Source organism: Pteropus vampyrus, unplaced genomic scaffold (assembly GCF_000151845.1).
Source record: "Pteropus vampyrus isolate Shadow unplaced genomic scaffold, Pvam_2.0 Scaffold353, whole genome shotgun sequence".
NCBI lineage: Eukaryota > Metazoa > Chordata > Mammalia > Chiroptera > Pteropodidae > Pteropus > Pteropus vampyrus.
This window is the reverse complement of record NW_011889134.1, coordinates 1,369,927-1,393,934: the sequence shown is the minus strand read 5'-3', so window position 1 is coordinate 1,393,934 and position 24,008 is coordinate 1,369,927. Positions and strand designations below refer to the sequence as shown.

The 24,008-nt window shown below is 38.2% G+C and overlaps 1 protein-coding gene across 1 annotated transcript in view; it reads right to left on the bottom strand.

Annotated features, from left to right (window-relative positions):
* The window catches only part of LRRC1 (leucine rich repeat containing 1), a 122,538-nt gene that overhangs the window by 74,774 nt on the left and 23,756 nt on the right, over positions 1–24,008 (bottom strand). The window contains exon 2 of the mRNA XM_011379093.2: positions 4,496–4,613. Coding sequence (XP_011377395.1) covers positions 4,496–4,613 — 118 coding nt within the window. The remainder of the gene's footprint in view (positions 1–4,495; positions 4,614–24,008) is intronic.

The window sequence follows — 24,008 nt, the reverse complement described above, 5'->3', positions numbered from 1 at the left end:
ATTCAATATTAAAAACTGCTGTTTTGCAGTACTGCTTAAAATCGTCTCGAGCAGTACCAGTGGTGTATGCCTTACATTTTGGGAAAAACTGAACTAAATGGATGATATAGTACTGTGATGTAAGTCAAATTACAACATAGACTATAAAATTCAAATTACTAACCCTTCAGGCAGATTCATGATGCACGACGAAAGTCTGCCCTAGATTCTTGGATAACGAAATAGTACTATAGGGTAATAACTCTTCTCACATATCCAGAATAATTTTCCTCGAACAGGTAAGAATCAGGAGCAGAAAACAGACATAAAGCTCAAGCATTGAAGCATATGTATTCCACCACAGAAAGCTGCTTTAGAACTTAATTCAAAGCTTGTAGGCCTTTTTAGACATTTTAACAGCATATTCAGATACCAATCTCATATACTCCATCCTCTTTTCTATGTTAAAGAGAAACATTTGGTTTCTTTTATCCCACATATATTTTTTAACTATTTTTCTGACTTAAAAAATAATCCACCAAGTTAGAACATGAGAAATCTGTCACTTTTCTCACCTCGCACTGGTTTGTAAGGAAGCAGGGCTTTGTCCCATTCCTTCACAGAACAAGACCCAGCACCGGGAGTGGGGATGTTGTACAAAGTTAGCTAAGTGGTGAGTGGCAGGGCCCAGGCTCCTATCCAGAGTCCTCTCTGCTGAGCACATCTAGCCATCCTGGGCATAAAACCGTACAAACTGCGCTCATCCCAAGCAAGCATCTACTTTTACCTCAGAAAAAGTCCCCACAGCCTATATATAACCTATAAGCAATGCCCTCTTTCTTCCTAAGTTCTCTCTTCTCTTTTCTAACACAACACACAATTCCCCTGACTTTGTGCCTGAAATATCAGAAAACGAAGCCACAAAAGTCAGGGTTTGGGAGTCTTGGCAGTTCCTCGCGGCCTAGGAAATGAGCCTATAAAAACTTTTCTCCTCCTCCTTTACAGATTTTTTTGGAGTGAAACACAAAACTTGTCTTTTTATCCTCATTTGAGCCAGGGGAACATCAGGAAAGGTCTAATTTTGCTCTTGGAATCAAAGCCAACTTGAGCTTAAGTCAGTTCTAGCATATTACCCTGTAACCAGGAGTATCCTGAAGGCTTTCCACCTTCCACATGGGAAGATGCAGGGGTGCCAGAAGCTGAGTGCATGTGTGCTACACGAAGCTGCTGGAGGAACATTAGGAGTGGACTTGTTGTGTCTAAGGTCTTGCTTACTCAGTGTGCCCAGTGGAACAGCAGGATCGGCAACCCCTGGAGATTCTCAGCAGTGCAGAATCTCAAGCCCCACTCCAGATCTACTGCATCAGAATCTGCATTGCCACAATATCCTTTGGTAATTCATTGCATGTTTAAGTTTGACAAGTACTGATCCAATGAACTTGAGTGGTCTAATACCAACATCCTGTCTTCCTCCTTCATGGTTAAGCAATGCTCTTCAGAAAATCAGTGAATAAAGGTCCTACGATGAAGTGAATAAAGGTCCTACGATGGCAATTGCCAGTCCTGGCTATAGCCCTGCTAAAACCCAGGGACTGGGCAGGAACTCGAAGGAACAAGCTCTGATCATGGATCAGGCAGCCTCAGCTGGGGCAAGACGAGAGGCTCATATAGGCCTCCAGCCCCAAGCCTCAAACCCTTACCAATGCCTGCATCCACATAAAGTAGGGGTTCTCACATTCTCAGGCTGCAGACTTTGTGACTTTTATTTACCTACTCAGTTGCCTAGGAAATTCACATTAATGTGATTTTTATCTGCAAAAAAAAAAAAGAGAGAGAGGTAGCACAATGAGATTTGACTGACCTGGAAATAGCTCAAGACCCATCCATGTGCCTATTAGTTACAGTAAATGGTGACCTTGTTCTGCTCTGTCATCTGCACTTTTTTTTTTTCACAGCCTCAAAGAAAGCCCTGAACCCTGCCATCCTCCATGCTGTCCACTGTCCCCTACACCACACACACACACACACACACACACACACACACACACACACACACACACAAACACCTTCATGATACTGAGCCAGAGCAAGGTTCTGCCAGTAGTGAAAGGGGGTGGTCAACTCACCCTCAGCATTTGTAAAACAGCCTGATTGAAAAGGCGAAAAATCTTTATATCCGCCACAAAACTCCATGGATGTGCAGAAGGAAAGGCTGAAAATGAGGACAGGATAAAAAAGAGGAAGAGGAGGCTACGTACCCTAAGGAGAGGATACTTTTCTGTGTCCTGACACTAACTTCAGTAAAAGCTTAGCTTCATTTATCAATATGCTGGAAGGTATAAAGACACATGTGAGGAGGTGTGTAACACTTCTTCCTCACTATGAATGTTTGGAAAAAAAAGGTTCATATGGCACCTGGTAAAACAGGCAGCTGACGATGCCGGCTTTCTACAGAGCATCACATCCCAATCAAGTTAATAATGGGACTGGGAACTTTCCAGCTCTATGTTTTCTCTCCTTTCAAATAATTAAAGTCAATACTTCTCTTTCTCAAGGATTTCTGGACCCCTGCTTATTTTCCTTTCTAATGCCAATTTCAAAACTGCCATTTTATTTCTTCAGATTGTATAAGTTCAGTGACCATTTTACTCTACTTCCTTGCAGAGTTAATAGGCAGCCACCCTTTACAACTGAGATAATTGCTAAAATAAGAAAGAGCAGTTCCAGTTATGTATATCTCAGATAAGGTAATACAGGAGATAGCCTCAGAAGCAATTTCGGCCTCAGACACCTGCTCCATCTACATGCTCCAGTGTAAGATAAGCTACTCATCAAGAGGTCTGCGCCAAGGAGTAGAGCCATGCTCTATACAGTTTGCCACTCCTGTCCCAGGGCAGACAATCTTTAGGGTATTCAGCAACCTGTAGCTTATGGCTTATGGTTGGCTTAAAAAGATGAGCTGGGTCAACCAATCCTGAGAAATTTGTCACTGGCAAACAGATGCCACAGCAGGTGCAGAAGCCAAAAATTGTATGGAGAGAGACCACAACAAACTGGTTCTGGAGAGGCCAGTTTCAGGAGAGCAGGTCAGCAGAGAGAGAACAGAGCACTCACAAACAAAAGCAGGCACACCACTAACAGACAGAGGCCATGAAACCCCTAAGATAATGTCAGATTATCTTACGCTTTTGGAACGTCAGTTCCACTCCCGTCCTTATAATCAAATCTCCTTTACCTAAGCAGATCTGGGGCCCCTGCAACCAAACAAGCCACTGTAAAACATGCCCCCTGAAATAATTTTTTTACACTTTTTCTAGTACCTTCAAGTAAGAAATAATTCTCATGAAAAGTAAACCCTATGTCAAAAACATATGGCTTGGCCTAACAACAGTTTCCAATTTATGGGACCTGATAGATGACAGCAATTTAAAAGCTGTTAAATGTGGGGGGTAAAATAATTTTCATTTCATCATATTTTCAATCAAGTACTGGTTATCACTGCTGCCTTATAACAATGACACACACACAAAAATACTGTATCTGGGCCTTGGAGTTTCTGCGGAAGACATGAGAATGAGGTTCACTGAGAAGAAGCTTAGCGATTTTTGTAGGAAAGCAAAAACAAAACACAAAACAAAACAGGTATGTAATATGAGAAAAAGAAAAAGATTACCATTTTTATAAATAATTCAGAGTATACTGGGGCCTATCCTGAGGAAATTATACCAGAGTCCTTGCAAGAACTGAATCCCATCACCAAAGACAGGACCACTGGGAGCTGCAATTTAACTTAATTAACCAAATATGTGATAATAAATGGGGACCAACCCACTCTGGCATTGCTTAAGGGGCTACAAAACATGAGGTTAAACTAGGGTGCTCGTTTAAAAGTGAAACGTTAAACGGGACACAAATACCCTATTAGAATGTTCAATAAAAATGAAGCAACTTTACAGTGAAATCTGAAAATCAAAATGAACTCAAAAATACACTACAAACTCCGGTGGGCAGACCCAGTAGTGACCTAATCAGAGACAAACTGGCAGAAGATGCTTAACAGCAAGCAGGTCTGTTCACTGCAGGAAGGCGGATTCTCACGGGAGCATACCAGGCAACTGAGCCACAGAAGAAGAAACCCTTTCTTCCTTAGGATGGTTTCCCCTCGCCTCAGCAGCCCCCAATCACTGGACAAATGACCACCAGCCCTAAATGTGAGTAAAATGAGGGGCTAGATTACTTAATTTTCCAAATAATTCTCTAACTCAGTCAGACTGAACCTACTTTGAGATGGTTATCCTTTAAAAACTGTTATGAAAAGTTTTTGGTAAATACCTGTAAGTTAACTAAAATATTCGATAATGGCATTAATTTCATCCCAAAACTTATACTTATACACAACTTTCCCATAACCATCAGGAAAAGCACGTCGATAACATTTATCCAGTTATGTTTATTAAAAATTGCCCCCAGCATCAAAAGAGACAAATGGACAATTCAAGTGGAATCTTTTTCTTACCATTTCGGGACACATCAAGTTCCACCAGCTGCATGAAGTTTGCTATTTCTGGAGGGAGCCGCTGAATTTCATTATCACTAAGTCCAAGCTTTCGTAATTTGACCAGCTGGAAAAATTGCTGAAAGACAAAACAGTTTCACATAGGTCTCACATAGATTTACAATGTAAACTTTTTGTCCAATATTAAATCTAAAACGATGTCTTTTAAAAATTAGTGAGAATTGCATCAATATGTTTCCTGATTTTGATACTGCACTAGTTATATAAAGATGTCAACACTGGGATAAACCGAGTATAAAAGACATCTCTGTTCTATTTTTACAACTCTCTATTTAATCTATAATTATCTCAAAACGAAACGTTTTAAAAATGAATAAGTGACTTAGGGAAAATAATTAAGTACTCCTTTAAGCTATCCAGTAGGTGGTCACATTTTCTGCTAATGAAAATTGATGTTAAATCTGCAATGTTAAACATGTGAAAATTAGAATAAAATATTTTAAAGACATTTTTAAAAGGAATTACTATGTGTCAGAAAATATATAACTATCCCCCAACTGTGTGGTCGAGAAAACATTATTTTGACAAATCTAAAAAAGAACTCGCACTAGATACTTCCATTAACCATGGCAGAATGGCACTGGACTCGACAAGTAAGAAGACAATGGAGCAATGCCTTTTCTAACACAACACACAATGCCTTCAAAATTCCAAAAACCATTATTCCCAACTTAAAACTGCATACCCAGAGAAACTATCAATCAAGTATGATGACAGAGTAAAGACATTTTCAGATATGCATAGTCTCAAAAAACTTATCTTCCTTGTACCTTTCTCAGGAATCCACCAAAATATACAAGTAAATCTAAAAGGAGCAGGATCTGAGACCCAGAAACAGACAAGCAACAAAACAGGGATGAAGGAAATGCCTAGGATAAATCACTGAAGGGAATTCCAAGATGTCAGCAAAGCAAAAGGCCCTAGGAGCTGCAACTAGTCCACAATGAAGAAAACATGAAGGCTCTCAGAGGAAAGTTTTGAACAACAACAAAAAGTAAAAACACATCTGAGGGATTATCTGATATGTTTGGAAGTAATGAGAAGATTTGTTTGATGATAAATTAGAATCAGGAATGTTTGGTGATAAATTAGAAATAGAAAGAAAAAGCAAGGAAAAAGAGGAGGAAGTTATTAATTTCCAGGAAAATATAAAGTATAAGAAGATATAATCATAATATAAACATAAGATTTGGTTATGAACAATACTTACAGTCATTATATTTTAATATCTACATATTGATAAACCAAAATTTATGTTATGTCAATGTCACAAGGATAGGAAAGAAACAGTAAGAGCTAAAGCCTCATCTTCCATAGAAATCAATGGGTAACCAAAAGTAAAAACAAATAATCATCATCAAACTGTAAAAGCAAGCCATTTAGCAAGTGAAGGCAAATATCAATAGAAACATCAGAGAGCTGAAGGTTCTCAAAGCCAGAAACTGGAGTGGGAAAAGGGAGGGCAAGAGACTGCTGTTCTCCACTGTCACACCACACAGCTTATTGGATTTTTAAAAACCATTTGCATCTATTACTTTGCTAAAAATAGAAACCAAATTTACAAAGGAAAAAGTCTCCACTAAGATTACAGGGGGTTCCAAATGATAATTTTGAAGAATGCTAATATTTAATAAGCTTCATCTTTTTAACTTATTTAGTAAAAGGAACTATATACTTATTTAATCAAAAAGAAGGAACTGTCTTCTGGAAAGCAATTGGTCAATGCATAAAACATAAGTTTTCAAGTCCATTGACATAACGATACTTTGAACGTTGTCCTTGTAATATAAATGAAAATAAGAAAAACAAGCTACAATGCACAGTATGTCTGCGCACTATCATCAATAAAAATGAAAAACTGAAAAACACATCAAATGAGAGAAATGACTAGTATGTTAACAAATGATTCAATAATAATCAAGCCACAAAAATGGTTACTATAAAGGCCACAGTACTAGAATAAGATTTACTATGAAAATATAATTTAAAAAGAAAATGAAATTGCAAGCACACTATGTAAAAAAGCGTGTGTGCATGTTGATAGGAAGAAAACACAGGGGGAAAAAAGTTTTGCCAGGTATAAAGAAAATGCATAAACAACTTTAAATTATTTTTATCAAAAAAGATACTTTAAAATAAAAATGAACTATGAATCTCAGTGAGTGACTGCTACCAATTAGCTGTATATGATAATGAAGGTGCTCCACAAAAGGACTAATCCTTTGGGTTTCTTTAATCACACAGTTAAGATTTAATTTCTTAAGGAAAGGTATTGAAATTTCTTTATGCTGGTTGTACTAAAGCATTAGCTGACATAAAAGCCATTCAAAAGAGTCACATATTTGAATAATTGAGCTTATGCCAATTGTTCAAAGAGTCTGACAGTTTCATAATGCATCAATGTGTTTACTCAAGCATGAAAAGCTCACTTTCTTTTCCAGGAAAGATGTAATAGCAACAGCACAAAAACCATCACCAATTCCATATATTCAAGGACCATTCAGAAGTAATACAAGCAGAAATCAAGTCAATAAGGTACTTAGATCTACAGTGAATAAATAATAAGTTAGTTCTATGTCTGTGGAAATGACAGACTACAAATTCCCACATCCAAAAGAAATCATAACCGCAAGCAAATTTAAGTTTTGTTCTGCATGTTAAAAGCATCCTCAAATAGAGTCTGTCACAAATACTACTTTATTCAACTTAGGAAGCACATGCCAGATGTAAAAACAACCCTATCTGACAGGATCCCAAAATGAAAACAGTAATTCTTCAATCCTTCCCTCATTATCCTGATGGGATCTTAATTTGGCATCCAAATGCTTTAAATATATTATCTTCGTTATAGGACCAACACAATACCACTAAGACTTTATTAAATCCTTAAGTTTTCAATTTCTTCAGATAGGCAGGGAAAAGAAAAAAAAACTCAACAGGCTATAAACCTTCTATCTTCTCTTTGAGATTAGCCAGGGCACATGAAGAACAATTCATGTAGCTGTTTTTGGCAAGGCGCCTCAGTGCAGAGCGATCATGTGATGGAACACACAGACACCATTCTTCAGCTATACCATGTTTGATTATAGCACACTGGCCCAGTTAGAGCACATTTTGTACAATCATGTGCAAAACAAAACAAAACAAAACAAAACAAAACAAAAAAAACAACAATTTGCCTTGGCTTATTAGGCTATACTAAATCTTCTTATACCACCATTGTTTTTAGTAGCTATAGAGTCTCCGACTGAACAAAATGTTTCTTTTTCCCATTTTCCATTTTTGACAAGGTTCTTTTTCCTTCTCTTTTGATACAGTGTTAGTACCTCCCTTCTTCTTAGAAAGAGACATAAGGAAATCTCAGTCCTAAAAGAGCTGTGTCCTCATTTAGGACTGAACAATCAGTCCATTGTCTCTCCCATTGCCGTTATGATATTCAGTCAATTGTCTCTCCCATTGCCCAAATGTCTCAATAACATAGAGAAAGCATAAACCACTGTTACAGATTCACCTGGAGGACAACAGTGTAAAGAATGTTATTAAACTTCTGAAAAATGCTTAAGCTGTAATGATACCAAATTTACTAGATTTTCCTTCTGGAGACATTCTAACCCTTCCACTAAATGTTGACCCAGTTCCATCCTACATAACTCTTATGACATTTCTACTCCTCTTGTTACTGGTCTGAACTACCTTTTTGGTCAATCTCCTTAGTAAAGATATGGTAAGTCAATGGTTCTAATCTCTAGGTAAGATTAGCAGTTATTAAAGTATATGTCATTTGAATCAGCTGACAATGTTCTTTTCTATAAGATTTATAAAAAGTGACTGTGACTTTATTACCCAGAAATTCTACTCCTAGATGTATATCTTTTTTCAAAAATCCCTCAAATATTATTCCAGAATACATGCAGGATTGTGCTTGACAGAATTATTCATAATAGCCCAAGACTGTAAATAACCGAAACTCCCATTAATAGTAGATCTGATAGAATATTCTTACAACGAAATTCTAAACAGAAATGAAAATGAAAGCTTACTGTTAATCATAATACGAAGGAATCTTAGAAATAATATTCACCAAATAAATCCAGATACAAAAGAATATATACATTATCCTACTTATATAATGTTTGAAAAAAATCACCAAAACTAAACAATTTTTCTTAAGAGATGCATATAGAGGTGGCAAAAACTATAAAGAAAAGCAAAGAATTGATTACTATAAAATCAAGTTAGTGATTAATATAAAATCTAGGTGTGAGGGAGAGGACTGTGACCACGAAGGGCATGCAATGGGCTTTTGGAGTCCTGGCAATGTTCAGTTTCTGAATGGTAGTTACAGGTGTTCATTTTATAATTTGTTATAAGCTGTACATTTACACATTATGCATTTCCTACATATGTGCTTTACTTCATAATAAGAGAAGTTTTTTAAAAAAACTACTTACTAACCATGAAAGAAAACACCAATTAGCACCAAAGAGGTCAAATTCTTCAACTCATCAGAATTAATGATAATGAAAACAATGGCATTATATCTGGAAGAGGAAGAGAAGTGACCACAGTGACTAAAACAACGATATCAGTAATTATAATGCTACTGCCGTTATGATATTCAGCTGTCAACCTTTACTAACAGATTCTCTATTCTTGGCAGTGAACTAAAGACTTTACAGGGATTAGATTCATTAATCATCTCAATGTTGCCACAATGCTGATACCTACATGTATCAGTTAGCCTTTGCTGCATAACAAAACATCTCAACCTTAGTGACTCAAAAAAACCATTTTTTTCAACTCTCACATTTCTGTGGGTTGGCTAGGCAATTCCTCTGCCACTGTCACCTGAGCTCACTCAATCAACTACATTCAGCTGGAAGGTCAGAAGGGCTGGACCGTCCACTCTGGCCTCACTCTAATAGCCTGGTAATTAGTGCTAGCTGTCAGTTGGAGGGCCTTTCTTCTCCACAAGGCTTCTTGTCTTCTCCCTTATGATAAAGTGGCTTCTCTATATGAAGTTCTCCAAGCAACATCCAAAAGGGCAAAGCAAGAGGCTGCAAGGACTCTTGTAGCCTAGGCCTTGAAATTTACACCATGTCATTCCTGTAGTATTCAGAGAAGTAGCAAAATAGTCTCTATTGATAGATGGAAGGAGCAGCAAAAATCACACTGAAAAGAGGCATGGAATGGAAGAACTCTGGTAGGTTAAACAATCTACCACAAAATGAGGTAGGAACCACAAGTATGCCACGAAGAAACACACATTAAAACTAGACATTATCCTAGAAAATTCTATGGTTGATCACAGAGTAATGACTTTTCTAAAGGAAATTTAAACAAAAAATACAACAATACATTGAGTAAACTTTGGCTAAGATATGACTTTTGATACAAGAGAAGGTTATTGATAGAGGGAAAAGCCCAAGAAATATTCAGAAGAGTGGATGGATCCATTGATCAAAGCAGAGAATTTAAATAATCATATCTCACATCAAGAATCTGAATTTAAATAGGTTTTAGTAAACACTCAAAAATAAAAATTAATAAAATTAAATATTAATAAGACACTTTTTTAGAGTGTTTTGGTAAAGAGGTGTGAAATGGGAATGTCCCTGGGTAAATCACTTGGCTTTGTTGGTCCTGTTTTCTTGTGTAAAAAATAAACATTAAATGACCAAAGGGCTCTTTTTACTTCTAAAAATTATAGGATTGAATTTCAAAACCTTCAATATACCATTAAGAAAAATGAAAATCCTATTAGCACACAATATATTAAGCATGGGGTTAAAATGCTTAAAATTACAGAAAGTAGATTAGTGGTTGCCTGGGAAATAAAGAATAACTGCTAGTGGGTATGGAGTTTCTTTTAGGGTGATGAAAACATTCTAAACTTGATTGTGGTAATGGCTGCACAACTCCGAATATACTAAAAACCCTGAATCATGCTTTTGAAATAAGTGAATTGTATAGTATACGAATTACATCTTAAAGACATCAAATCACGCATAGAATTGGTAGGCATCAAATGAAGAAGGACTCTCTTTTGGTAATAAAAGACTAAGCTAGGAATACATGAATACTTTTATTTAACTGAATCCTTGTATGCACCAATGAGGTAAATTTTTTTTTTCTTCCGGTTAATAGATGAGAAAACTGAAGTTCAACAACATGGCTTCTCTGACACTGCTGCCAGTTGATGACATTCTTTAAGGAAAATTCCAAAGCCCAACCATGTTGGAAGATTGTAGAGTAACACATTTTTAGGTAACTATCTGGCAAACAAAAAACATTAGTGAAACTATATTTTAGTAAGAAGAGTAAAGGGGAGGGGAGACTTTAGGCTAGAAAAAGGATAACTGTTATAAGTGCCAATGCTGTATTCCATCTTGTTTAACGAGTTGAGAGCGAAAGAAAAGAGCATGCTAATGAAACGTGCATGTAAAAGCACATATGCAGTGTGGCTGCCAATTTGATCCAGGCAGAGAAAGCAGACATGAAAGGAAAGAAATCGAGACAGATAAGGAAATGAATCAACTTTTAGAGGATCATGGACATAGAGACCTAACTCCAAATAAAGCCTTAGGCAAGTGAAAGGCTGAAATAGACAGTGAAAGCAATAGACAGAAATTTGATACAAGTTTACAATATGATCTAGCAAAAAGACATAAAGAAAAAAAGATTTGGTCCAGTTTTGGAGACAAAGGAAGAGGTATCACCCAGAAGCAGGGCAGTCCTAGTAAAATTCAAAAAAGACTAACTACACTGTCTATTCAACTAGCGATTCAAAATTTTTAAGCAATTTTCAGACAGATATAGAATGAAATTCAGGAAAGTCACAAATATTTAAGAATTTGAAACACTGATTTACAATACAGAAAGCTTATATCCACACACTACTTATATTTGCAATTTAGAAAGCTTATATCCACACATGGGCCAGGTAACAAATAAATATGAAGTGAGATAAAAGGTTTAATCCCTAAATAAAACCAGCAACTTCCTCTACAATATGAAGCAGGGAGAAATATATTTCCTTGACTATTTATTTGCCTATAAGAAAAAAAAAAGTCTCCTGTTCTAAAATATGTATTTTTAATCAGTTCATAATTCAGAGGCACAGAAACCCTTTCTTTATGCAACAGAAAAGGAAGTGCTCTTTTCCTTATGTGGCCCTAAAAAAAAAAAAAAAAAAAAAAAACACAGGTTGATCAGTTTCCATGAAGCAAATCAGTTTTCACTGAGGTTAGCATGCATACTTGAGCATTCAGGATAAAGATATTTATAATTGACTTTGCTTGAAATATTTCCCTTTCCAATTTTGCTGTCTTCTAGCCTCTACTAATAACTTTATCCTCTCACTGGTTAATATATTTTACTGTGTTCAAGGTACTTTCATGTTATCAAGCTGTCACCATTAATTAACGCTAACAATTAATGTTCCAAGGGTACCTCCACCTCCAATAATTAAAATAGCTCAGAGGTGAATCACTTTGAAACTGTAAAGGAACATTTTATTTATTGTGCTTTGATCAGAAGAGTGGATAAAGCTGGTAGAGATATTTACAATGGTTTGGAGAAGAGAAACTTGTATTAAAAGTAAGATCGATTAGGACAGCATTACTTTATTGAGAACTTGAATGAGGGGACAGCCGTAGACATGGGAGAACAGGCTGATGGCACAGATGGAGAACTAACAAGACTTGGATTCAGCAGGACTGGCACAACACAGGGAAGGGTCAAGTATGACAAGGTGAAAAAAAAGATATCAACTTGAAACACTAACAATAGAAAGATGAAACATGGGATGGTAAAGTCAATGAGCTATTATGATATGGCCATTTAAAATCATGATTTCTGGAGAATATTTAATAATATGATAAATACATATGTTCTAGGGTTCTGAAAAAAAGAATATTAAAGAGCATATGTACTAAAAGACCTATTTTGCTTTAAAAAATGTAATATGAATTTTAGGGAAATAATTCCTTTAAAAAGATAAATTTGCTGAGAAAAAAGAACTTAAGTCCAAGGACTGAGGATCATTCAACTTTTGAGTACTGATGTTTTTGCACCACAGAAAACAAGAGATTCTGTTTATCTCATGAAAGAGATGTTTTTCCTTCAAGCTTGAATCACCTGTATCTTCAAGAAAAACCTGAAAAGATGGAAGATAACCAGTTTTCGTACCAAAAAAAAAAAAAAATTCTTCCGAGAAATCAGATATTCAATTAAGATTATTAAAGTGGCATTATATTTTGACACAGGATTTTCAATAATTTTTCACACATATACTCAGGAAAGCATTACATGACTTAAATGGGATAAAATTTTGTTTAGTGGGCATTCTGTCTTGGATTCAATACAATTTATTCAAGCTAACAGCAATAATGAGCACTACATATACAATATGCCTACTATATGCAGGGTTTTGAAGTGAAGGAAAAAAATGTTCAAACAAGATATAGTCCTTATTCTCAAGGGAAAACCAGGAGCTGACTCAAGACAGGTATATCAGAAGTTAAAATACGAGGGAGCAAGTGAATCATGATAAATAAGGCACAAAACACTATGAACGATAATGTCTCTGGTCATCGTAAATTACATCCGTTATGCTCCTTCAGGGGAAAAATAATCAATTAGACTGTTTTATGGTCATTCATGCCACACCAATAAAATCAAAGATTCCTATGAAACATCAAATAAGAATAGATTATTCAGAGATTGTGTTAGGAAGATTGCTTCTGAATTTTCACGGGAAATATACCACATTTGGATCAACACTGAGTTCTGAAGTAACAGGCTCAGTTAAGAAAAAAGATATGGGCAACACAGATGAGTCTTGACCTTGGATGAACAGAATAGCTTGGTCTGCCTATTAGTTAATGTTTTTCCTTTCCTAAAGTAATAAATTAATACCCCTAGCCAAGGTTTGATCTTTCTGGACAGCAAGCAGGAAATGGAAGTACGCAGTCACTAACACAGCACTTAAAAAATTAATCTGAGTTTTACCAGATTACAATGAGTCATTCAAGAATGGCCCATAATTTTCTAAGGCAACATTTAATGGCACGTTTAGTGGCTACTAATCATAAGTAAAGGGGAAAGAAAAGGACTTTGTCTCTTATTCTCAATAACACTAAAGACAACCAAACTGTTTTAAACCACCATCAAGAGATCTTGAAGAGCCTGACAGGGACCTGACAAACCAGTTAATAGGACATATGTCAACCAAGAATTCATCTCTAAGAAACTGCTGCATGGGTTAAGCCCTGCAGTGGTAGTTATGATGCTATTATATTTATTTTGGAAAGTTTGTTTAAAGGAATGGCCAAAGTACTGTTCCAAAAGAGTAGGGAATGCATCATCAAGCAGTAAAAAAGAGCAAACACTAACAGAACATGTAATCCAAGCATTGAATGATACCTCCTGAAGTCCCACAAGACTCCAAACAATTTTAATATGTAACTTGGTCTTTGCATAGACTAAGAAGTCACTGTTAGGCCCTAACCAGATTCAGGCATTTAGAAATATAAGGATCACTACAGAGGTTAAAAGTGGAGCAGTTTAACTTGCCTCCAACATTTTCTAATATAGTCTAAATACACATGAGCTACAATATATACGTATTCTCACTTCTGTAATCACAATTTAAGATTAAAATTGTGTAATTTAATGACTTTAGTAGAAGCATGTCTCTCTACCCAGACAGGTTTGTGTTCCAAGTGTTTATAGCTCCTATAAGAGCAGCTTTGCATCTTCACAATAAATCCCATATTTAAATTTCTCACACATACTGAATTCACACTATTTCCTACTGGCTGACCAAAACAGTTAAGTGAAAAAGCAAGATGGAAAAAACTGAGTAGATTCCCTAGCAACTCACAAACAGTTATACGAAAACAAAATAGAGCTCATGCTGATCACCACATTTTAGCTTCACAAACTGAACTAAATATTAAATTCTAATATTAATCCAGATGAAGAACCACAAACACAAGGCCTAATTTTGAAAACTTTCTGAATTGCCCTACTGTTTAAGGAACAAGAGAACACATTAGTGCCCAAGAGAAAATGCTCAACTTCCACAGTCTGCAGTTACATGTGATTAAATGTTAAAAATCTAACAAGTCTGCTTTCTTTGTTAAGAAAGGCAAAGGTCTCTCACAGCCTCTTCTTGAAGCTGCTCTTTCTGACATTCTTTAAATTTTATTTTTACTATTTACCAGCAACCGAGGTAAGAGGCCAAACTGACATTCCTAGCATTCGTTTAATAAAAGAATGTACAGCAATGCTGGATGGTGGCCCGCAGGCCACACAACAAGCCACTCCACTCACCAACTACAGCATCTGTCTAAGGACATGATTTTTTCATTGCGACTAAACTCTTCAAAGAAGTTCTGGCAGTGTGCTTGTGGAGCTGACCACAGGATAAAAACTGTATACTAAGTACTTATTCAGTATACCACCTCAAGAGTTCTCAGTGGGAAATCTCTCTTTGTGACATGTGATCAAAAAGAACATCGAAGAAGAAGGGAATGTAGGAATCCTATGGAATACTCCCAAACATGAATCCCAAAGTAAAGAATGAGAGGCAATAGCATTCATTCAGCTCCTGGATTTCCAGGAAACAAGCAATAGCTCCTAAGTGTCCAGACAAAATGGCATGAACCATTCCTCAAAGTGCCCAGGGCAATTTTCTGAGGTAGCTCTATGGTCCCAATAGCTTCTGTGCCACCACCTCCCTGGCCTCCTACTTCCAACCAAGAGTCCAGCTTTTTATCCAGATGTGTAGAATTCATTCATCCATGTCAACGGCTTACTATAACGTATCATCAGCACCAATGGGGGCTGACCCTGACCTGGTACCACTGCCAACTTTCTCTCTGGAAAGCATCCTCCACAGCCTGGTATTCCTAGCTGAGGTCTCATCAAAGACTTCTTTTAAGAAAGAATATCTTGTATGCATGGGTTCAAACAATTTAAAATTAATATGCTACATCACTAGAGTAGACTTTGAAAGTTTAACTTCAAAAACTTTCCAACATTTACCTTTTACAAAAGCAACTCTAAAATAACAAGAAATGTCTCTAATGCATCAGGGTCTAGGCTAGAGGCTCTGCATTTATTATCTCAGTTAATCTTAAAACCAACCCTGAGCCAGACAGCTACTCTGATTTCACAAATAATGAAACTGAAACATAGAGAGGTTACACATCTGAGCCCAGTTTACACAGATGTGTCAGGCGAGGATTCAGATTTGTGACCAAAGTCCCTACCTGTCTACTATAAACGACTAGGCAAAGAGGCATTGTAGAGTCCAAAGTCTGTAATTCCAGCTCTCCAATTAACTGGCTGGCTGTGTGACCTCATGAAGGTGTTTAACCTCTTTGTGCCTCAGTTTCTTCAACTGTAAAAGAGGAGTAATAACAGCACCTATGCCTCACAGTGACAATTATATGAGTGAATACAGGTAAAGTATTTAGAACAGTGCCTGGTATATGAAAAATGCTTAATAAATGTTAAGGTGGGAGGAGACGACTGTTTACATTAGAAAATGGAGACAATTCTGGGTGGCCAGCCCCTCGGGTGATGGCCTGCCTGGCTCAGAACCACAGGGTGCTGCCCCGTGGCAGGACTCCTCCAGTCCTGGCTCTGCGAATAGCAGGTAGCAAAGCCCTGAGCATTCAAGATGGCAAAATGACTCAACTAGATTTCTGGGCTCCTTCCCAATGCCAATAGCCTGAGATTCTAATTATGAAAAAAGGAATGAAAGCAGGTGAGACGAATTACCTGTGTTTCTATTTCTTGGCCTTTGAAGTAAGAGCCTCCAACTCTCCAATGGGTTATGTTCCAAACACTCATTTATAGGTCGGAGCTAGAAATTCAGAATGTATTTCCACGTGCATAGGAACATTACTTGTCGTGATAAAATCTTCGAGTAAGCCTACAAAAGTCTACTCAACCCCTACAAAAGTCTTCTCAAAGCCTTCCTATGGCTGACCACTCATTATGGAGCAAAGGACAAACTCCCTAGCCTCACATTCAGGGCTCTCCTAACTGGAGCATATTCTAAAAACATCATCAACATATTCGCAGGTGCCTTCTCATATCTCATGCAACCAACACAACCACCCAGTGAGCAAACAGTCATTAAGAACTGAACTTTAGAAAGGCAACATGACACGTAAAGCATCAGAGCCACACCTTAAACACGGCCTCTCTGGCTGCAAGTCCAACGTCCTATCTAACCTCTGCCCCAAAACTGCCCCAATAGCCATTCCAACTTCAGTTCACACACCCACAGGCCTGTGCACTCCAAGCTCTAGCCCTGGTGAATCATCTGCTATATATCATGCCTTTACTGTTCCCAACACCTTTCTCTGGCTATCAACATCTTACTCATCCTCAAATGCCACAACCTTTCAGAAGCCTTTTTACCTAATCACCTGGGCAAAATTAGAACTGCTTTTCCAAAGCAGTTCATCTCTGCTCCTTCACAAGATTAATAAGCCCTCTGTGGCAATAAACCACATTATAGACATTGTTGTGTCCCTCAGAACAGCGGTCCCCAACCTTTTTGATACCAGGGACAGGTGCTTCTATGAAAATCTAATGATGATCTGAGGTGGAGCTGAGGCGGTGATGCTAACGCTGGGGAGCGGCTGCAAATACAGATGAAGCTTCGCTGCGCATCTCCTGCTGTGCGGCCCAGTTCCTAACAGGCCACAGACTGGTACCAGTCCGCGGCCCGGGGGTTAAATACCCCTGCCCTCAGAACACCTACCACAGTTCTGCTACACAATAGATAGCTGCTGTGCAGCTGTCAAGGGAAGTGGCATGACACTATTTTGAATTTTTTTAAATTAAAACATTTATTAGAAAATGAATTCTAAGTTCCAACTCAGGATAGTCAGAGCACATCTATGCTTTGCAAGCAACCCCAGCCCCAATCCCAAAATCCTTAGTCAGGAAAATGGGTGGCTGGGGGACCAGCTTTTGTGTCAAAACACAAAGAACCAAATCCATTAAATTTTAAGAATTAATGGGGCAATCACTAAACATATGGATTCCTAAGCCCCACCTCAGACTGGTTAATGCATAATCTCTAGGTGGAAGAGCTTGGGGTATCTGGTGGTTTAACAAGTGTTCCCAGCTAATTCTTTTAATCAAGCAAGTTTTAGAAACATTGGGTTTGCTCACTGAGTCACCATCCTGGTTGCGTATTAGAATCATGAAGGGGAAGCCAGGTATACCTTACCTGAGATAGGGTCAGAGTTAAAGCATGCGTTCTCAACAGGGGTGATATAGTCCCCAAAGGAGTGAAAACAGGTGTTTAAAAACTCAGCTATCACAATGGTTTGTGGTCCATAGTATATCTGTAGTATCAAACTCTCAAAACAGATGGTGAAATAGAAAAAATATGCCTAAAGAGGCTGGGGAAAACTCAGAGGGTGATAATGAAAAGAAGGCTGAGGAAAGCTGGATTAAAGTGATAAACAAAGTGAGTAACTCTTGACATTTACATAAAAGATTTCCCCCTCACCCCACACACTTGTCCTACAGTTGCTCTGAACTGAATAAAGATTAGCTAACTGTGGAGGAGGTACAAACTTGATATGGGCTTCAATGCTGAAGCCTGACTATACATGGGCACCTGCAGAACAATATACCTTATCAAACACAAGCTTTTAATATAGTACTTGATGTGCCTGTTGGGGGTTCTTTATTTTCCTTCTGCCATAGTGTGGTGAGACATCCCTTCTTATTTCAAGCTGGCTTGGAAGGACAGAAGAGATTCCTGTATCCTAAACACAAATCGAAATGAGGCTCTAAACTGGAAGAAGGTGTGGCCTCTGTAGTATTAAAGTTAAAAATTAAAAAATCCAGATGCATTTCATAGATGAGCCCCTTCCAAGGCACATGGACTGGTCAACTGTGGTGATCAGGAGCTCCAAAACAGAGACGGATGTGTAATCCACAGAAGAAATAAAGATCATACCCAAGTAAGCCTATATGTAGGCAGAGTGTTGGCAGTAGGCGGTGGCAGCCCCAGGCTCCCTGAGAAAGGATGCCCTGACCCAGAGTATTCTTGTGACATGGAGAGAGCGGTCATCACAGGTGAGCAAGGAGAAGAAAGGCAACTGTGATCACGCCCTTTCTCTGCTTGCAAAATCCTTTAGGACACTCAGCAGTAAGGTACTCAAAAATGGGTAGAAGCCTGCAATAACCAGAGAAGGAAAAGTGAAAGAACACAGCAATGAAAGAGGAAGACAATAAAAGCACATACCACAAAAGGACAGAAAGTAGAATCAAAAGAATATAAAAATCATAATTTTAGAGCCAGAGAATAGTTTAAAGAATATCTAGTCTATGGCCCTAAAGCTGGCCCATATCCTGTTCCCCACATGCTCCTGTAAACTGGTCCTTAATCTGTTACAAGAGCATAAGATTCCTGGACTCCACCCTCGGAAAGTCTGATCTTTACTGTTCCCAACACCTTTCTCTGGCTATCAATATCTTACTCATCCTCAAATGCCACAACCTTTCGGAAGTCTTTTTACCTAATCACCTGGGCAAAATTAGAACTGCTTTTCCAAAGCAGTTCATCTCTGCTCCTTCGCAAGATTAATAAGCCCTCTGTGGCAATAAACCACATTATACACATTGTCGTGTCCCTCAGAACAGCAGTCCCCAACCTTTTTGATACCAGGGACAGGTGCTTCTATGAGAATCTAATGCCTGATGGCCCCACTGTGGGCCGATGCATGTTGGTTTATAAAGTTCCCCAGGTGACTCTGATGAGCAGCTAAGTCTGGGGAACACAGTTGTAGACCTTGTTTTAGAGCTATGGAAACCAGCTGGTTAGAGGACAGCAATGACACAAGGACCCAGCTCCCTTCCTCCTCATATGAAGACCTTCCAGCTCCTCACTGACAGACAAGTCTATTTCTGAGTGCTGAAAGAACAATTTCCAGTGCTCTTGGTAGAAAATTTTTTTCTGAAGCCACCACCAACTTTGTGGAGAGTGCCCCCTACCCTGTTTCTACACCTCCAGGAAAAGCAAGCACATATGTAATGTTTATAATAACTCCCACATCAATGACTTGTCTGCCAATTCTCAATGTTAATTTACAAAACAGTGTCAATAGAGCTCACTGAACAGGAGAGGGAGAGGCTAACGCGGCATCCAGGCTCCTTGGCCTATGAAGGCTGACAGGCAGTCCAAATTAACAGGCTTCCATTCAATTATATTCTGAAGGTAAGGCAGCCAAATTCCAGAATCACTTTTCAAAGAGTTCTTCCTTTACACAGACCCACAAAACTCCACATCCAAAGTATATTCTACATCAACTACATATTCAAGATTTGGAATCTACTGCCATTATGAAGTATACCTAAGAACCACACAAATCAAATGTCTAAGAAAAATTCCATGTTCCTTCCACATATACGGCTGCCAGGAAAAATGGGCATTGCATGGGATCCTGGGACATGCTCTGTGCAGAGCAGCCAGAACAGCAAGGCTAGTGGTGAGATTTAGTCATATCAAGGGAGCTAGAAGATTTGCAGGGGACATCAAATGGTCTATGAATATGTGAAGGCCTGTCACCAGGTAAAAAAATTAGACTTGCTCAATATGGTCCAACAGCAGGAAACTAAAGGAAGAAAACTGTTTTTCTATCTATTGAACTATAATGTGGCAGGGATTTCTGAGGATACAGTGAATTTTCTGTTCTGGCACAGGTCAGATGACTACTTAGTATGGTTTTCTGAAGGGAACTGATGAATCAGATGGGCGGTTGACCTAGAAAGTGCCTTCTTAACCCTAAGATTCTACAAGTAAAATTTCCAAGCATTCTCTCCTCCCACTCAAAATTTACCAAGGTTCTTAGATAACAGTTTGTGATAGGCACTTTGGCCTATTCTTAACTAGCATCAAGTACAGAATTTGCAAGAAACAGTAAAGCAATTTACAAATTATCTGGGGTCAGAAGACAGTATCCAAAAAGTTAGAATATGATGTCACATCCCCTAGTAAATTAGAATAATAATAAAGGAAGCAGTGACCAACTCAGGTAGTAAAAACATAGTTCTACTTTTTATGGGTATTGGAAAGAAGGAGAAAAGAATTTGGCAAGACAGTATTATCAACCTGGCTTTTTCAAAAGTATACATACTGCAATATAGTAAGTTCTTTATGAAAGGGCTCATGTAGTCCCTGTATGAGTTACAAACATCTTTAAATATGGAATTTTAATTGATTCCTATCAATATTTTCCATGCTAATAGAAGCCTCTTGTTCTACTTTTTTTTTTTTTTTTTTGAATCTTAAAAACAAGCCCCATAGATGAGAACAGCATCAGGAGCAGAAATGACACATCTAAGTGAAGCCCTGTGATGCCTCAGACCAAGAGCAGCCCAGCTACAGGCTTAATTTGGGGCGATCATAATGAGGATCAGGGGAAACGGAAAATTCGGAAAACCTCAAAGTTTAAACTTGGGAGATGCATACTAGCATCTGATCTATTTTTTAATATTTGTGATGGCTGAAGTGGAAGAGCCACAGGGATGTATCATCCAATAGTATATGCTCAAACGCCCTTTCTAGCACATGGGAGGCTCAGGCCTTAACTGGGCTCAGCCTCCCCCACCGTGGGGAACATACTCACACCTCCCAAGAGAACACATGTGGGTCGAATGTCTGCAAGAACAAGAAGTCAAAGAAAATTAACTCCTTCTGCAGCCACATTTCCATCATATTATAAAGAAGGGTATGCCACGAGAACCTAGAATGGACAAGTGAAGTGACAGAATTTAGTTGCAGTCAATGAGGTTTCAATTCTTTGCCAGTGACAGATGACACAGCCATTTGTCTGATAATCTTGAGTGAATCGCAGTCAAAATGTTAACCAACCACTCACTATTCACTGTTCACGCATCTAGCAGGACCTGGCCAAGTGCCCGGCAACCACACAGGCACTGGCACCCTGCCCTCCCTGGCAACGCCCAGGAAGACACGTTTCACTGATCCAAGTCACTTACTTATGAGGATAATGGAAATGCCAACAATGTTCCTGGCTCTAAAAATGTCAAACTACCTTCCTGGGTAGGCTACAGCAAGACTGACTAAATCTCATTTTTCTCCCAGACCTCTTCCATTCAAAGGGTATACTTCATTCAAGTGTACTTTCTCTGGCTTTTTGTGGGCCTTTATTTTAGTGTTGCCCATCTGTTTAAACACTCAAGAGGCAAGTTTAAACCACATTCCTTGGTCTCTCTCTGGCATCTGAGCTTTTGCTATTGCTGTATCCTCCCCAACTCCTCTGCAATTTTCCTCCCTTGATTGCTATGTTCTTCTTGTCAAGGATCTGTACTCCTTACTAGCCACCTGACACTTTAACAGTGGATGAGCTGTTCTTATACAACCTAGAAATATCCAACTGGGGTAAGAACAAAGAGAAATAGTCGCTCAATTCATGACGAGTGCAGTAATTATATTTTCTCTAACAAGTTTTATTTCAAAATAGTCATTGACAAAGCCTAAATACTTTTGACTGGCCCCATTCAAAAAGGAAGAAAAACAGAACAATCTCACATATACAAACACATACACAAAATTTAAAGCCTAGCATTAGAAACAAAGCAGTAACCTTGATGTCTTTCCAAAAGTCAGTCTCACAATGCAACACTGATAACATGGGCCAGAGCAGTTACTCAAAAATGCCCCTTTTGTAGCCATCTTTATAACAGTGTAGGAATCAGCAGAGAATTTGTGAAAAGAAAGGCTATCAAGGTACATTAACCTGTGACAGAATAAAAGTAATGAATTAAGAAAAGCAAGTGATTACTTCTCAGATAGTATTCAGGATCACCCAAACGTCTCAAACTAAATGAGGATACAAAATGGAGAAGCAGCGCCATCATAAATTATATCATCTCAAAGTGCAGGGGGGCTCTCAGTGACAGGCACAATGGAGTCCTGAACCATGCCACTTAGCATTTAGGCATAGGAGGCACTGTGCTGAGGGTCCAGGATACTTTGAGAGGCCCTCAAAAAGATTTTAACTTATTTTAAGAAAAGAGGAAAATGAATATAATAATGAAGCCAGCCTAGATTATATTCGTTTATCACCACCCTAAAAAATAGTTGGTAATATTTTCATGAAGGAAGGGGCCTATGAAGGTAAAGTGCATATACTAGGACCCAGAAGAGTCATATTCGTCTCTGTCCGCAGAGAAAAAACAGATGTTAGCCAGACAAGTTGCTCAGGGTCCAAGGCAGACGTATAGGAACCCATAGGGCATTCAAATGATACACAGCGTTAACACAAATAATTTTCTGCAGTGAAAGCCGAGTGAACTCCGCATATTACAACAGGCACTAAGTAAAGAAAAAAAATAATTTTTCTTTTCAATTGTTCTGAAAAAGCTTGGGCAGGAGAAAGGTTCTTAAATGTTCTCTGAATGATAAAGAGAAAACAAGCTCTGGCACCTGGAAAAAGAATAAATGGGCCAACAGATCCTTAAGGAGGTCCTCTATGCGGCTGCTGCCGAGATACGAAAGAGGTAGCCCATCGTGCCAACTAGCATTGGTATTCTAGCGTGTTGCCTTGATCTTTCCTCCCCTGATCATAACTATTTCACTTAAAAAAACTTTTTTTACTAAGTTGTGATTTCACTACATGTACAATGTCTTGCCTTTTTCAAATATTATTACATCAGGAATAATTTCCTGTGTCCTTAGAGAATTCGAAATTCACCAAAGTATGCAGTAACATCTCTTAAGGTATTCTGGACAAAATGGAGAGACACAGGCTGAAGGATAGAATAGAGGGTTTCGAAACTAGCTGAATAATCAAACTCAAAGAATTCTGACTAGAATGCTCCTTATCTACCTGGAATGACAATGGAGGTGTGATGTGTGACTTCGCAATGTTCACTCCTTGAACTAATGATATTAACTGGTATTCATGAACAATGTGCCTACTATGTGCAAAGCTCAGTACGCAATGCTTTACATGCATGTACTCCCCTTACTCTTATAACAAGCCTGTGAGATAGAGATTTTTCCATTTTATATGAAGAAAAAAGTACGCCGATGGAAGTTAAAAGAGGCTGAGTAATTTACTGAGGGTCAAAATCAACAAATAGTAGAACAAGAGTCTAAATTCAGTTTCTAGCTCCTATCTTCTTTCCGTTTGCTGACACTTTTTTTTTTTTTTCATTTTCAGAGTTCCTAAAACTAGCCAATAATTTGCATGAAAATCCGGAGAGAGAAAAAAAAATTTCTTTAAAGGCAGCTACAGTAGAATTAATGTGCTAATCTAGTGAGATTAAATTCAGCCCGGAGAAATGTGAAGTCCTGCATTTGGATCCAAAAAAACTAAAACTCCATCCAGAATAATGAAGACTTGGCCCAAAGGAGCATGCATGAACAAGACTTAGGGAT